A 16,154-nucleotide genomic window follows, 5' to 3' on the forward strand; every position below is an offset into this window, starting at 1 on the left:
GAGCGCCCGCCGCCGCCGCCATGCTGCCGGGCCAGCGCGCGCACAGCGGGCGGGGGCGGGGCCGGGGGCGGGGTCTGGGGGCGGGGCCTGTCGGGGCGGGGGCGGGCCTGGGGCCTGGGCGGGGCCCCACGCCGCCTCGCCGCGCCCCCTGCCGGCCGCGCGCACAGCCGCAGATGGAGCCAATCTCGGGGCCCCCCTGCCTCTAACCGCCCCCCCCCCCCCCCCCCCCCCCCCCCCCGTGTCCTCTGGCTCCTGGTCTTAGCGTCTGCTTTCTGTCTAGGACACAATTTGTGTGTTGTTTTTTTTTTTGTCTCCGTGTTCACTTTTTTTTCAATCTTCAGTCTTCCCGTTCAAGAACGTAAGTGATCTCCAGGAGGCGCGGGACCGTCCTGTCTTGCCCTGCATTGTGTCGCCAGCGTCTAAAGCAGCGTCTGTCATTTAGTAAACAGTTGGGAGTGGATGGATGCCTGAATGTATGAAAGAAAAAAGAAAGGACTGGCCTCTGGGATGCCAGAACAGGGATACACGATTCCATCTGGGAAGGGTTCCTGGAGAAATGATGCTTGAGAGAAGAAAAGGGCTAGTAGGAGTTAACCCTGCCTGGGGAATTGTGTTCCAGGACGAAGGGCCAGACTGGTCGAAGTCCTGGAGGCAAGAAAGAACAAGTGTCCAGGAAGAAAACGGAAGTCATAGCCTAAAGGGAAGAAAATAACAAGAAGAGATGAGCCTGGGGGCGGGCAGGTCAGATAGGGCTTTGGAAACCTGATAAAGGGCTGGTCCCGAGTGTAACAGGAAGCCCTTGAGGGATTTTAACCCCGGGCAGGGCTGGGTCACAAAGCTGGGGCCTGTGATCCAGGCTTTGAAGTAATCAGGGCAGGTGGCTGCCCTGGGTCATTGGGAGGGGCCGCAGAGATAGAGAAGTGGACTCGGGAGCCAAGTGATGTGTAGGTGGAGGCAGGAGGCAGGAGGCACAGGTGACTGGGATGAGGCCCAGCGTGGTAGCCGGGACTGCCAGATGATAGCCAGGTAGGTGAGCCCTTCACTGGAGGGCCCAGAGAGTGCACTTGTTTTTGCTGCCATACAGGTGAGAGGGGCAAATCCTTAGGGGGCTACATGACTGTCCCCTTGCCCTTTCAGAGGGCTCCTGCTAGAGACTGGGTGGGCCCCGGTCTGCCTGCCGGTCAGCATGCTCTGGCCCCCACTACTTGGGGTGACACTTTCCAAAGGCAAAACAAGTGAACCCATCTAGCATGGGGACATGGCCAGGGAAATGGACTCACAGCCAGGACAGGGCATCTCAGGGCCTAAGGCAGGAACACTCTGGGACAGGCCCAGAGCCCCTGGTGCATCGCCCAATGCTCTAGCCACTAGCCACATGTGGCTACTTCAGTTTCAGTTTCAATTAATTAAAATTAAATGTTCAGTTCCTCAGTCGCACTAGCCACATTTCAGATACACAATAGCCATGCGTGGCTTAGCAGCTACCACACGGGACAGCACAAATACAGAACGTTTCCCTCATCACAGTAAGTTCTGCAATGCTCGAAGATAGTGATGCTGGTTCTCGGGGTGCAGACCGCGGGACACACACAGCAGACACCTAACCGGTGATTCTAATCCTCACACACGCCCCACAGAGCAAGGTCACTGGGCCCGCTCTGGAGATGAAGACTGCAGCCTGAGGTTCAGAATGCTACCTCTCCCAAGGAGTGGAAAAGAGACAGGGTTTGGACCTGGGCCATGTGACTCCAAAGTTCTTGATGCTTCTAGGCTAGCCTTCCCAGGAAGCTGGGCCTGAAGGAGCTTGTAGGAAGCAAGAGGAGAGAAGGGCCTGTTATGGGCTGAACTGGGCTCCCACCCGCCCCAACATTCACATGTTGAAGTCCTAACTAACCTGCAGATGTTATTCCTGACATCGGAATGTGACTGTGTTTGGCGATGGGGCCTTTAAAGAAGTAATCAAGTTATGGGGCGCCTGGGTGGCTCAGTCGTTAGGCGTCTGCCTTTGACTCGGGTCGTGATCCCGGGGTCCTGGGATTGAGCCCCGCATCGGGCTCCCTGCTCCACGCGGGAGGCCTGCTTCTCCATCTCCCACTCCCCCGGCTTGTGTTCCCTCTCTCGCTGTGTCTCTCTCTGTCAAATAAATAAAATCTTTAAAAAAAAAAAAAAAGTAATCAAGTTAAATAAGGCCATTAGGATGGGCTGTAATCCCATATGACTGATGTCCTTACAAGCAGTAGAAATGTGGACACAGATAGGCTCAGTGGGAAGACCGAGTGAAGAGACACAGATTCCACCTACAAGTCAAGGAGAGAGGCCTCAGAAGAAACCGACTCTGCCAAACTGATTTCAGACTTCTGGCCTCCAGATCTGTGAGAAAAATTTCTGCTGAAGCCCCCCGGTCTGTGGTCCTTTGTAATGACAGGCAGAGCCGACTAATGTGGGTTTTGTATCAATTAATTACAAATAGTGTGATACGTAAGTACAAAACGGAGGGGAACTAAGAGTTAATTCTGTCAAGGGTGTCGGGGGCTCTCCAGAGGAGGGATGACCCCAGCAGGGTTTGCAGATTTGAGTAGAAAGGTGAGGGGATGGAGGGAATTTTCCAGGAAAACACAACAAGGCAAGAGACTCCCAGGCAAGTTTGCTGCTGAGCCAAGGGCGAGGGGAGGAGGAGCCGGGAGGGTGCACAGCTGCAGCTGGACCCAGAGCACCCCTTGTGCTGTTCTCAGGGGTAAGGACTGCATCCTCGGGCACAGAGGCCACTGAAGGGTGTTTAAAGCAGAGGAACCAATGTATCTGGACAGAGAATGATCCAGAGGAAAAAAGACTAGAAACAGGGCATTAGAAGGCAATTCACCAATCTAGGCAACGCTTGATTTGGGGTAGAACCAAGGCAGTAGTCCTGGCGGTGGAGAGAAGAGGTGACAGGCAGGAGATTCAGCAGAGGTGGAAAGAAATGGGACCACCAGCTGCTCCTAGTCAGGAGATGAAGGAGCAGGACAAATCGGGATGCCTCCCGGGGACACAGCTTTCAAGAGGGATGCCGCCCCAGTGACCACAATTAGACCTAGAGGAGATGAGAATAACTTGGTTTTGAACAAACTGAATTAGAGGTGCTTGGGTGAGCTGTCGCCTACACCCGACAGAAGCTCAGGGGACGTCTGGGCTCTAGAATCCATCATTTGAGAGGCAAAAAGCCAGAGACGTGAACCTGAGAGGCAGCCGATGTGGCTGGATAGGAGTATATTGCAATCATGAAAAAGTCCTATAAATTGTCCCAGCCAAGGGGAGCCTAAGGAGACAGGACAACTAAATGTCATGTGGGATCCTGGAACATAAAAAGGACATTCGGTAAAAACTAAGGAAATCTGAATAAAGAATGGGCTTTAGTTTAATAATAACGTGTCACTATGGATTCCTTAAGCGTGGTAGATGTGCCATCCTAATGTGAGACATTCGTAGCAAGGGAAACTGGGTGTGGAGGAGTTCACGTCCTAACTGGGCAACTCTTCTGTAAATCTCAAACTACTTGAAAATAAAAAGCGTATTTTTTAAAAGAGCATTAGGCTCATTAAGAATCGTATTATGTTCCTAAGTCAGAGAAACCCAACTCTGGCATATTTCCTCTGATGAGCGGAGAAGCCTTTCTGTGCTCGTGTGACTGCTGAGCACTGTTCCCTTGGAGATCTCCCCCGAAGTGGCTTGCCTGGAAGAGCACATTCCCTCCGGTGCCTCCCTATGGAATGAGTCACACTGTGAATCATCTCCAACAATGTGCGCCTCCCTGAGTTTACCCCACCTTAAGGGCATATCAAGGTGGCAGTAATAACACACTTCACATTCAACCTAATCCTTCTCGACTTGTCAATGCAAAAGTGCATGCCCCTCCTGTCAAAAAAAAAAGGAAAAAAAAACCCACTTCCCGTTAGAATGCATGATGTGCTTTAAAATATGGGAATTATCTTATTTTACCCCGAACCCGGGTTATGATCAACATCTGGAGCCGGACATTTCTTCACTGCATGTGACCTATCTTTTCTCTGGCCCCAGGCATTGTGACAACCAAATAACCACCCCCATTACATTTCCAAACATGCCAACTGGGGTCCGCACCCACCGCATCCCCCCAAGGATTAGTGGGGTCCACCATGAAGGCAGTGGCCTTAAAAGGGGAGGGGAGCAATGGGAAGTGTTAGAGGGAGAGGAAAACAGACTCTCTAAACGGAGGTTAATGAGCGACACACGTGATAAAATTGTAGCTCACTAAATACACACACGCACACAAATACAAGTAAAACTGGGGACATCGGAAGCAGATGGGTGGACCATACCAGGGTCCATGTCCTTCGTGATAGCATGCATTCATTTTGCAAGATGTTACCTGGGGGAAAATATAGGATCTCTTTGTATTGTTTCTTACAACTGCATGTGCATCTACAATTATCTCCATAACATTTCGATTTAAAAAAAGAACTTAGGGCAGCCATTGCTGAGTCAGAAGTGCTAACCTCTGCCTCCGAGCCCCCAAAGTCTCAGCATCAGAAGGTGAGCAAAGGGCTGATGATACAGACTCAGGAAAACCAGAGTTCAGGTCTCGACTCTGACTCTCACCAGCTGTGTGACCTTGGGTAAGGTGCATAAGGTCTCCCAACTGTACTTTCCCCAACTAACAGATGACTGTGACAGGCCCCACTTACAAGCGTGGCTCTCGTGATAAGATGTAAGAGGTAAAGTGCCTTTAGCACAAGGCAGGTGCTTGGTAAGTAGGAGGGATTCCTCCTCTCCAGCCCTCCGGTTGCTGGTTGCAGAACTTTGTCCTAGGTTCCCAGCCACCACTCTCTGCATGTAGCACTCTCAATTCCTTTGTGCCCTGTTTCTTCCAGTGCACCTACCCGGGAACCCCTGGGCCACACATCCGACCTGCACACGAACATCCAGCCTCCTGACAACATGACAGTAGACTCCCCAGGGAGCGAAGGCCCAGCCCAAGCAAGGCTCCACATCCCATTCGTCGGCTCGCTCCCTGCTCCCACCCCCACCCCCTCCCCAGGGTGACCAGCTGCAGGCTATATTCTAGCCAGCACCTGGAAGTCTGTGAGTTGGGCGTTCTGGTCCCAAAATAACCTGGAGGGCAAGGACTGTTCGGACCTCTGGTGTGCCGGATTGACCTTCCAGCTCCTTTTCTCCAGCTCTAACCCACACAGTTCCAAAGGCCAAGCCCATTAACATCCACCCTGACTTAGGATGTCCTGGGGTCAAGCAATGCAGGAACCAATGGGCTGGTCCTCTCACCAGGCACTGCCGGGCGGACTCCCAGGTGCCCCGCTTGCCCAGGATCTCTGGCGGGAGCCAACCAAAGCTGCCCTTTGGCTTGGGCAGAAACAGAGGAAGGGCTCTGATCCCCAGAGGAGCCTGCTGCTCTGATCCTTCCTGAGTGTCCTAAGAGGGGGCGTGGGTTGGAGTGGTGCTGTTCCCTTGGAATGGGAGAAAACACGAAGGAGAAATTGTGTCTGACCCTGCAAACCCACAGGCCAAAGGCTCAGTCTTCTGCCTGTATTATTATTATTATTAGTCCTTCTCCTGAAATGAATCCTCATCCCTGTCAATATCAGAATGCCTCAAACCCCACATGAGTCCACACCTTGCTTTGTGTGTGTGGGATCCCATCCACGGTTCCCAAGTGGAGCCTCCAGCCTAAATCCCAGTCCCCAGGACACAAGCCAGCCTAGAATCCTGCTGAACAACCCCAGAGGTGGGCACCTTCGTGTGCATGGAGCCTGAGCTGCTGTCCTGCCGTCTGTCACTGCTCATGGTCCTGGAGACCTGATCCCAAGTGTCTACACGCCCCCCATGTCCCCTCCCATTCACCCTACCTTCTGTGAAGGGCTTCACCTGTGCAGAACCCTGCACACCCCTTTGTTCCTACTCCCCTGAAGCATGGTCCAGAGCCTACACTTCCCCCAAGCGCCTCTGTGGCCCTTGGTACCAGCTCCCAAGACTGGTGAGTACCACGGGCCAGGAAGGGGACTCTGAAGGACAGGGCCCTGGTGCCACCTCCGTCATCCCATTGCCCCTTCAACTCCACCTTCCTCCCTGACACAGAGCAGCCTCCCCCCACACCCCCCCGCCACATACACACCCAACCTCAGTGAAGATACTCTAACTGAGAAGCCCCCTCTCCCAGGACAGACCGTTCCTAGGGCCGGGTGCTGCAATCACTGGCCACAGGGCATTGATCTACCTGACCAAAGCTGGGCCAGCCCGATTCTCCTGCTCAGGACCCACACACTGGAAACAGAGACCCGGAGACAGGGCATCTGGTGCGGGGCCACCATTCCGGGAGGATGGCTGCCCAGAGGGCGGGCCCCTGAGCCCCTGGGCAGCCCCAGGAGCTTCTGATCCCTGCCCACCTCAGCCGCGGCTACTCAGATTCTTCCTTTAATTCCGTTCTCTGAGCCCCTCCAAGGTCCTCCCAGTGCACTCCGTTTCCCCTTAAACTAGCCAAATCTGATTTCATTGCTTGCTTTCAGGAGAAACTTAACTAACAACCCAGAGCTCAAACAGGGACTTGGACCAAAAGTTAAATCAGTGATGAAGAGTGTTTTGGCCACATTTGTCCTTTGCCCTGTTTATCTCAGGAGGCTCCTGGGGGCCCGTGGAGCTAGGAGTGGCCAGGTCATTAGAAACACTGCCTCCCCCCCGGCCCCCATATGTTTCCGGGGAAGCAGTTTACCCCAGGACCCCTGGAGAAAGCCCTGGGCACACCAGGCTCCAGCAGTGAGCTCACCAAACCTGGGCCATCTTCCCACCTCCATGAGCCAGTGCTGAGCAGGTCTGGCTCCCGTTCTAGGTGCTGCCCTCCCCCACCTGAGACACAGGACGCTGCGGGCAGCAGCTTCCATGTCAGTGACATCACTCAGCCCCCTCAACAAGCCAGCCCCAATCAGCTCAAATCAGATTGCAGCAGAACAAACTTTATTTCTGTGAAGAAGACTCACACTTCGGCATTTAGCATAACTAAAGGGCTAACTCTGGAGCGTGGCTCATTGCGCTATGAACTACCCCGTTTCCCAGAGGTCTTCTCACTCATCCCTGGCCTCCTGGTCTTTCTTCCCTTCCTCGGGGTCTCCTGAGTCTTTCAGATTTTGGCGAGCAAACTCCTCGAAAACCAAATTTTCATTCTGAAAACTAAAACAGAACAAAGAACATTTTGATCACGGCACGCTCTTGGAAGCTCGCAGTGAAATCTCAAGCGAAGTAAGACCCTTGGTCTTCCCTTTGCAACAGGGGAACCGATCAAGATTTTCCTACAGGATGGAGCCTGGGACCAAGCCGTTCTCCTCACAGCTTTTCATGTAAAGTCTCTTTAACAAACACAAAGAAGAGAAACTGAAGGAACCCACAGAGCAGACACACATGCCCAGGATACCCGAGGGTGCGTGTGTGCGCATGTGTGAGCAGTGTGTGTGCAAATCCATAGTACTAGGGAGCAGAAGGAAAACCAGAGGCTGAGGAGGTATTCAGAGCATGTGGTGTGTACAAAAAGACCCCAAAGGGGGTTTGTGCCTGAGGAGGAAGTCACAGAACACAGGGAAGCTCAGGGCAGTGGCTCACCTTTCCTTTGCTGTAAGCATGGAATAAAGGAGAGAGAGAGAGAATTATCAGCATAAATTCTTTTTTTTTTTTCTTTTGAGAGACAGAGGGAGAGAACACACACGTGAGCAGGGGGAGGGGCAGAGGGAGAGAGAGAATCTCAAGCCGACTCCATGCCCAGCACAGAGCCCAACATGGGGCCCGATCTCACGACCCTGAGATCATGACCCGAGCTGAAATCGAGAGTCAGAGACTTAACCGACTGAGCCACGCAGGCGCCCCTATCAGCATAAATTCCGTGGATAGCTTACTTGGAAAATTTCTTCCTTATTTTGGGGACTTTACAGTTGGAAGGAAAAGAAACCTAGGTACACGCATTTCCTAACAACTGCGTGCACTCCCTCCCTCTTTGCCTTTTCCAGCTGCCAGAGCCTTTCTCTCTGCACATCTGAACCCTGGTCTCCTTTACAGAACACCTCGCCCTCACCTCCTCAACCAGAACAAACCATACCTTCACCTCTGGGATGCTTTCTCTTTTCAAAGTGTTTCTCCCTTTGTGTCCTTTGGATTCTATCCAGAGCCAAGTCCCAGGTGCAGTTATGACCCCCGCTCCGGGCCCATCTCACACGTTCAGGCCCGGCTCACAAGGGGCGAGTCCCGGGATGGACATCTAACCAGCACCTCCCGTGGCTGGGGGGTGCACTCAAGCTGGGGAACCACTCCCAGGCCCCCCAGGGGTTGGTTTCTCTGTTAACATGTTGATCATTTTGTTGTTGTTGCGTTATATTTTCAGATATGTTTTGCAGCCCCTGATTAACTGTTATTCATTTGAGTGGTTCTTTGTTGTTCGTTCGTTCCTTCAGTTTTCTGTCCACCTAGTGAAGTCCCGTAACCCTCAGGGGTGAGCCAGCAAGAGCCGAGCAAACAGCTCCAGAGGGTTTTTCGGGAGCACCACGGTGATGGAGACCCACAGCTCTTGTCTCTCGGGCACTAGGAGGGAAGTGTCCGTGTGGGCTGCTAACCACAGACCAACGGAGAGGTCCCCGGGGCAGGAACCATCCTGGGCTCCCACGTGCTAGCCTAATTACACTACCTGGGACCGTCAGCCTGAAAGAGAATCAAATCAACATCTGCATTCCATGGTGGATGCTCTTGACAGGGGATAATAAAAACTTGGTAGCATTTCTGTAGTGTCTATTAGGTATAAATTACTTGGCCCCAGGCTCTGGCAGAGCTTCTTAGCTACAACTTAGCACTGTTTCTGCTTAGTCTACCTGTCTAGACTCAGAGCCGGACACCAGGCAGGTAAGGTGTGAGTAGTCCTGTGCATGAAAGTCCTGTGACTCAAATCTCGGGAAGTCAGAATTTAGAGGCCCCGGGGTGATCTGTCCTTTCTCCCTTTTGTCCACAGGACAAAAGATCACCGTTTAGTCTTGACCTTGTGGTATGTTCAATGGAAGGGCCAGAATGACTGGAACATGAGAATGTCATACCCAGAAAAGGAAGAGCCCCACTTCCCCCAATTTAAGGCAAAAAGTCTGTTCACGGCTCCAGAGAACAATCTGCCATAAACGATGGCATCGTCTCAGGTCATAGTTTTAAAATATTCTTTTAAATGTCCTTGAAAGGGACCAGAATGCATCTCAGAGTTAAAAAATAGTATCTGAATGATACCAGCAGGTACGAATAAGAAAAATGTGGCCAGACTACTTTTTCTCCAAAGTACATTGACTATTTAAATCCAGAATATTTGGAAAAATACTTGGAGACAAAATATTTTTGAGACAAACCCAAAATGAATACGGGGGCTCATCCTAGTGTTTAAAGGTCATTTCATGATCAAGATACAAAAAGCTATAAAATATAAGAAAAATAAATCTTGTTTGTTTATACCACTTTTTTTCAGCTCAGGTCCTGGTCTCGGGGTCGTGAGATCGAGCCCCGCATGGGGCTCCACACTCATGAGGAGTCTGCTTGTCCCTCTCCTTCCGTTCCTCCTCTCTCTCTCTCAAGTAAGTAAATAACAATCTTTAAAGATACATATTTAAAAGCCATATCGAGCTCTAATTCATATACCATACAATTTTCCTAGTGACAGGCACAGTCCAGTGGTTCTTACTATATTCACAGAGTTGTACAACCATGACTCCATTTACTGCAGACATCCATACGAGAGCCAATGGGTTTGCAATTCAAAGGAGCCAAGGCGTCAGGAACCTGGCCTGACCCCTTTTTCTAGTATTTTCTGTACTCTCATCACAATTGCCACCGCCCAAAATACTCATCTTGTGAATGCCTGTTAATGTTTCCAAATGAAATGCAAAAGCCTCAGCCTTTCAAATGTATTTTGCACCTAAATTTTCTTTAAATCTCAATCCAGTTCTATTCCCACCAGAGCTTCGGCTTGTAAACCATCCCTGATAAAACCCAACAGGAGAGTCCGTGTCCAAGGGCAGGGATGCTCTATTGTCCACATGCTAACTGAAGGTGGACAAGCCATGGCTCGTGGCTCGTGGCTTGTGGCTCGTGGCTGAGGAGATGAACACTCCTCTGTGGGCTGGCCCCAGGGCACCGTGAGGATGACAAGCAATCACCTGGCAATGCCCCCCGGGGCCATGGTCAGGAACGACCAGCAATGAATAAATAAGAAATCTGCAAGTAGTAAATGACTGGAGAAAGCCAAGACGACGCGTGACTGACCTGGGTCCTTGGGCTGGGGGTGCATGAGGCGGAAAGGCACCTCAGTGGCCACTTCACTGGAAAAAAGAGAATACAGATGGATGAGAAGACACACAGGATTGTAAAGCACACAGAACAGAGTGGTGGCTGAAGAGATTCCAAGCTGGAAGAGGATTCAGTGAGATTCAAAACAAAACAAACCAGAAATCAGGAAGTGGTCAAGGAGGAATTTTAAATGTATTCCCCGGAATGCGGTCCAGAAACTTCACTTAGGCATGGCAGAGACAGCTAGGCTTTGTAAGTTCATTCCCCTTCCTTCTGGTTATTAGTTCCAGTGATGTGCTATGGTGGGTAGAGAAGTGAAATCCCGCAGAAAGGACAGTTTTGGGAAAAAAAAAAAAAACTTGCCAAAATGTACATGACCTTTCGTGTGTTTATTCTATGTCAGGAGTCACATAGTCGCTTGTTAGAGAGCAGAAGAGAAATGAGCAGCGCCCGCCACGCCAAATTCCAGAAACTGAAGCGCTTCGGGGTGGCTTGGAATTTATACAAAAAGAAGGAAGGAAAGGGGTCAGGATGGAGAACAGAAGGCAAATCTGGACCAAGGAAGAATGGAAAGGAAGGAGTGAAAGAGCAAGGGTCTCTCCTTGCTTCACCCAGGACCCACCGCCTCCTACCCCGACGTTACGGCTTTGGTCAGAGCACATCTGTGTACAAGGCGACTCCGGTCAGACCCCAGTGCAGATGGGGTCTGGGTTCCACGTGAGGGATGGAGACAGTAAGAGCCAGGATGAAAGAGTCTGCGAGGTCAGCGCCCGCCTCGGACGTGGCTTCAGGCCTGCCACTTTGGGCATGGTTTGAAAAAGGTAGCTGTTACTGTTCACAATGGCCAAATGGTGGAAACAACCCAAATGTGCACCAGCTGCTGGATGGAGGACCCAAATATTCAGCCATAAAAAGAAATGAAGTATTGACATCTGCTACAACACGGATGAACCTCAGAAACATGATGCTCAGTGAAAGAAGCAGTCACCCAAGGACAGATACTGCCTGATTCCTTTTATGAAATAGCCAGAAGAGGGAAATCCATGGAGATAGAAAGATCAGTGGTGGCCAGGGGCGAGGAAAAGGGGGGAATGTCAGAGACCACTTAATAGGTATGGCTATGGTTTCCTTTTGTGGTGGTAAAAATACGAAGGAGCCAGAGAGCACTGACCATTGCACAATATTTTAAACATCCTTGACGTTGTACATTTTAAAATGGTTCAGATGGTAAACTTCATGTTACATACACACAGACACAAAGACACAAAGGAGCATGCCAGTTTTCTGAGCGTGCGTTTGTGTGTGTGTGTGTGTGTGTCCTTGCCCAGGGGAGGCTCAGCTATGGTCTCGAGGAAACATCCCCAGCCTCACACCGATTAGGCAACATTCGTACGATGCCTCTGGTAGGCAGTGGGCCTCACTTCATAACGCCTCTGAGCAGAACTGCCAGCAAACCAGATTTCACCGTTACTGTCTTGAACCCCAGATTGGTTCCCCATGATATCCCGAGAATCAAGCAGGGAAGGAAGGTGACCAGGCTTACCTGGAGGTGAGCTCTCCCAGAAAGCTAGGAAACAAAAGCAAACAGGGCTGGTGAGTGTCCCAGTGATACCACAACCTTATTTCCCATTATTCAGAGGTGGACATGTCCCAGGCACGCTCCGCACTCACAACTTACGGGATCTTTGCAATCCCGTAACATTCAACCCGACTCTTCCTCTCTACTTGTGACGTCATCTCTTTCTCAAGTGGATTAGCTAAAAAGAGGAATCACTTAGGTCCAAGCCCTGATGTTCAAGAATAGACCACAGAGGTCTTTGTGGAATACACTGCTATTCACTTATCCTGACTACTAAAAGAAACTCTACCGTTTTAGATCCTCTCGGAGAAAATCAAAGGTAATGCTACGCACTTTGAAAAACACTACAACTACAAACACGGGGGTAACACAGTTTGTAAAATCAACCCATGCTCCACTTTGTTGTCCCAGCCGAAACTGGGGGAACTCATTATCGACTTAGAATCACAGAATATATGCTTGGACTTGCCCTTGATGGCTCGTCAAGGTAAAAGGCCAGAACCTTTGGCAATGGGATTTGAAAGGAAAGTGAGAATTCAAGTTCTTTCCCTCCTAAGATGCAAAAATGGAGATCTACCGAGAATTCGTTTGGCAGCTGCCCTTCTTTCCTGAAGTGTGATGTAGCACTGAACGGATTTTTCTTTTTGGCGTATCAACCTCCACCATGTGAGCGTAAGCACGCACACTTCCACCAAGTAGCACTAATGTATTTCGTAGTTTGCTCCTTCTAATTTTTCCCACGTGATGTCAGATCAAACAGAATCGACGATGACAAGACAAATAGAATCTCTCCAAAACTCTACTTGGTCATGACAAGACAAACAGAATCTCTCCAAAACTCTACTTGGTCATCCATAGAATTTGTAGATCTTTCTTCCTTGCTGGCTCCCAATCATTCAGGAAAGGAAGAATTCTGATGGGGAGAGGCCAAGACAGAGCCCACAGCATTGGCTCTTGGACACTCACCCTGACACCGTGAGCTTCACTTTGATTTGGTAAGACACCAGGATGCCCAAGACAGTCCGGTCTATGCCCTCCTTTATTCTGCTCAAACAGAAAGGAAAAGCGGAAAATTACAGAGGAACAGCAGAAAGCAAAGACTGGATGAACAAACCCCTCACCTCCAGACAAGCCTATTGTAATGGGAGCATCTTCTTAAGGAACTGGTGAATTCAACCAAGCTGTCAAAGTCCTAGAACTTTCCATAGTCAAGGGAGGGGATTCCTTTCCTGCATTGTAGCTTGGCATTTCTTCCCACCCGTCCCCACCCCGGAAGTTCAAAGGGCAGAGTGTGTTTCCTGGTTCTACCTACTCTGTCTCCAGTGTTGTTCATCCACCTGCTTATCAGCCAGAAACACCCCCCTCCTCATCCTCCTTGGCTCCTCCCTCTGCCCCACCTGCCATCCCTGGCCAACCACTGAGTCCTCCGTAGGCTTTTCCTGCCTCTATTATCTCAGTGACTTACCTCCCACAGGCCCAGCCGCTTCCCTGAGCTCTCAGCCACTCTGCAGCCAGAGGGCTCTCCCAGGGTCAAGCCTCAGCATGGCCTGGCAGTCAATCTGTGAGCTGGCCTTTCCCTGCCTTTGCCACCTCACGCCCCGCTATGCCCCAGTGTCTCCCATGCACCAGCCTTACCACACACCAGCCTGGAATGCCCTCCTTCTCTGCTAAGACCTCAAGTTGAAGTTGACCCTCCTTTGTGAAGCCTTCCTGGCCATCTGCCATCAGCATGGGTCTCCCTCCTTTGTGCTCTGGCCCCCAGCTCCCAGCATCGTGTTGAGGTGAATGAACACAGTGCGTGAGGCCATTGCCCATGCCCCCAAAGAGAGCACTGTCTAACTTTCCCCCATAGGAGCTCCATTCCAGGTTCTACTAACAGGTGCTGAGCTCCTACTGTCTGACAGGCACCCTGCTGGGCATTATAACACATTGTTATCTCATATGCCGTCCATTGCAGGGACATTGAGTATTTCAGGATGCCCAGTCACAGGAGTTAAGGTCTGAAAAATATCATGACAGGCTAGCTACAACAATGTGAATGACAATAGACAACATGGCCAAGAAAGCTGAAGGCTTGAGGCAGAAAGCAGGGCACGATTGTGTTGAGAGGTCTGAGAAGGGTCTGAGAAGGGTCTGAGAGTACAGGGTAGGTTCTAGGCCCAAAGACCCCAGCCCAGGGATCCCTTTCATGGGAGGCACCTTGGGCATTGCTCCCAGGGCCATGATGCCCTTCAAATACTCCATCAGCTCCTTGGTGCCTGGAGCTGCTTGTGGAGGGCAAATGCCTTTATCTGGAATCATGGAATGTGGTCACACAGTTGAGAGAGGCTGATACCAAAGGGGACAAAAAGGGGTGCAAGCCTGAGACCCCACCACCCCCCCGTTGCTAGGACTGACTGTCTGACTTGTACTGAATGGAGTGAAACAGCTGGGGGAGAGAATGTGCTTCAGCTCATGCCTGATAATACCCTGCAAGCCTCCCCTCCGCCATCTTTCTTGAATGGGAGAGTCTCTCTGCACGCCCCCACTTGCGCGCTCTCTCTCTCTCTCTCTCTCTCTCTCTCTCTCACACACACACACACACACACACACAGAGATTGGCTAATCCAGGTTCTGCTGTGGTTGTCACTTTCCAGGGCCCTGGAAGGCAGCCCTGAAGCTGGGGGTGAGGGAGGGACTCGGGGTTAGGAGTGGCCTTTGCTCGGCCATTAATTGACCAGGTGACCTTAGTCAAGCCTCTCCTTCTGGCTGAACTTCAATTTCCTCATTCATAAAATGAGTATAAATTTGCCTTCCTCACAAAAGTGTGGAAGACTTACATGGTTGTGAAATAGTCGACAAACCATACAGCGTTTCTATAAACGTGGCATGCCACTGTTGGTGTCATGATGGCCACACCCTGGAAAAAACTGATCTCGTGTCACGTGCCTGCCAGTCACTCTCCCAGACCTTCACCAGAGAGCCTTAGAATCGAACATACCAACTTGGACCCTTCTCCTCAGAAAATCCTTTGACTCCCATGATCCCGCTTCCTGCCGAATGTTTGCTGACCCCACTCTTGTCTCGGAGCCCATGGGCTGCTGAGCTAGGGGGTCATGGAGATCAAGCAGGAGAGCCTCTTCCCGATGGCATCCCCTTGCAGGTGGCCTACTGGGGCCATGGAGGGAGCCCCAGTGCATCACACGAGGGATGGCAGGGAGTGGGCCTTGAGATCTCCCCGACTCAGGGCTCGCCAACCAACATGCTCTGGGAATGGAAGCCTTGAAGGATGGCTGGACATGCCAGGACAGGTGGATAGTTGACCTGGAAGGCTCCCTCCAGTTTGTGCTAGATCCGCTGGCAAAATTCAGCCAGCCAATGGTTCTTTGAGTTGGGGTCAGCAGAGCAGTGCTTAGCTTCATTGAAATTTAATTAACATCTGTAGCTATTAGGACCTCCTGTTCTTTACCTTCCCTGGTGGAAATGAAAAATGGCCATTCCACCATGCATGAGGCCACCTGCATTACTCAGTTTATTTATTTTTATTTTTATTTTTATTTTTTAACTAGGCTCCACGCCCCATGGGGGGCTCAAACTCATGACCCCGAGATCAAGAGTCACACGACCTACCAACTGGGCCAGCTGGGCGCCCCGGCATTACTCAGTTTCTGTGCTTAGGGCACTACACTAGCTAATGATATTTTTAGAAGGTAACGGCTGACATTTCTGGAGCACTCACTGTGTACCCAGCACCACATTTTACACGGACTGTCTCCCGTAATCCTTATAAGCCTCTCCACAAGAAAAGACAGCACCCCCACTGTACAGATGAGAAAACTAAGGTTCTTAGGCAGCCTGAGTCATTTGCCCAGGGTAGCCCAGACTCTAAGCAGTGGAGCTGGGGCTTGGCAGGAGGCTGCCTCCAGAGCCCACTGCTGTAACCACCATGTCACACCAGGGGAGGGAGTGTGGGCCCCGCTCGGGCCACCGAGTCAGCACTCTGCGCCTGGAGTGACAGCCATCAGGCTCCACGTGAGCCCATGAGCCCAGGGGGTGAGATAAGAAGCGGGGCAGACCAGTACCACCTCTGCACTGAGTCTTGGCGGCTCGTCTCCTGAGCTACAAGGACTCACATGGTGCTGGAGGCAAGGTTCGTGTCCTCGTACTTGATCTTCCCATCCAGGGCGATGCCCCGTCTTTCACGGTTGTTGGCCAACAAGGGCACCAGCGTGAGCGTCGTGGTCAGAGTGCTGTTTGGTGGCACTTTTTCTCTGTA

The 16,154-nt window shown here is 51.2% G+C and overlaps 2 protein-coding genes across 2 annotated transcripts in view; both read right to left on the minus strand.

Annotated features, from left to right (window-relative positions):
- The window catches only part of DGKD (diacylglycerol kinase delta), a 131,665-nt gene extending 115,635 nt beyond the window's left edge, over nt 1-16,030 (minus strand). The window contains exon 1 of the mRNA XM_035006827.1: nt 16,012-16,030. The gene's annotated coding sequence lies outside the window, so the exon portion shown is untranslated. The remainder of the gene's footprint in view (nt 1-16,011) is intronic.
- SAG (S-antigen visual arrestin) overlaps nt 7,086-16,154 on the minus strand; it is a 29,010-nt gene continuing 19,941 nt past the window's right edge. Inside the window, exons 10-15 of the mRNA XM_035006836.1 lie at nt 16,012-16,149; nt 12,866-12,943; nt 11,864-11,887; nt 10,286-10,352; nt 7,618-7,622; nt 7,086-7,191 (exon numbers count right to left, since the gene is read on the minus strand). Coding sequence (XP_034862727.1) covers nt 7,086-7,191; nt 7,618-7,622; nt 10,286-10,352; nt 11,864-11,887; nt 12,866-12,943; nt 16,012-16,149 — 418 coding nt within the window. The remainder of the gene's footprint in view (nt 7,192-7,617; nt 7,623-10,285; nt 10,353-11,863; nt 11,888-12,865; nt 12,944-16,011; nt 16,150-16,154) is intronic.

The sequence above is a fragment of the Mirounga leonina genome, unplaced genomic scaffold (genome assembly GCF_011800145.1).
Source record: "Mirounga leonina isolate KUSES-001 unplaced genomic scaffold, KU_Mleo_1.0 Mir_151, whole genome shotgun sequence".
Classification (NCBI taxonomy): Eukaryota; Metazoa; Chordata; class Mammalia; order Carnivora; family Phocidae; genus Mirounga; species Mirounga leonina.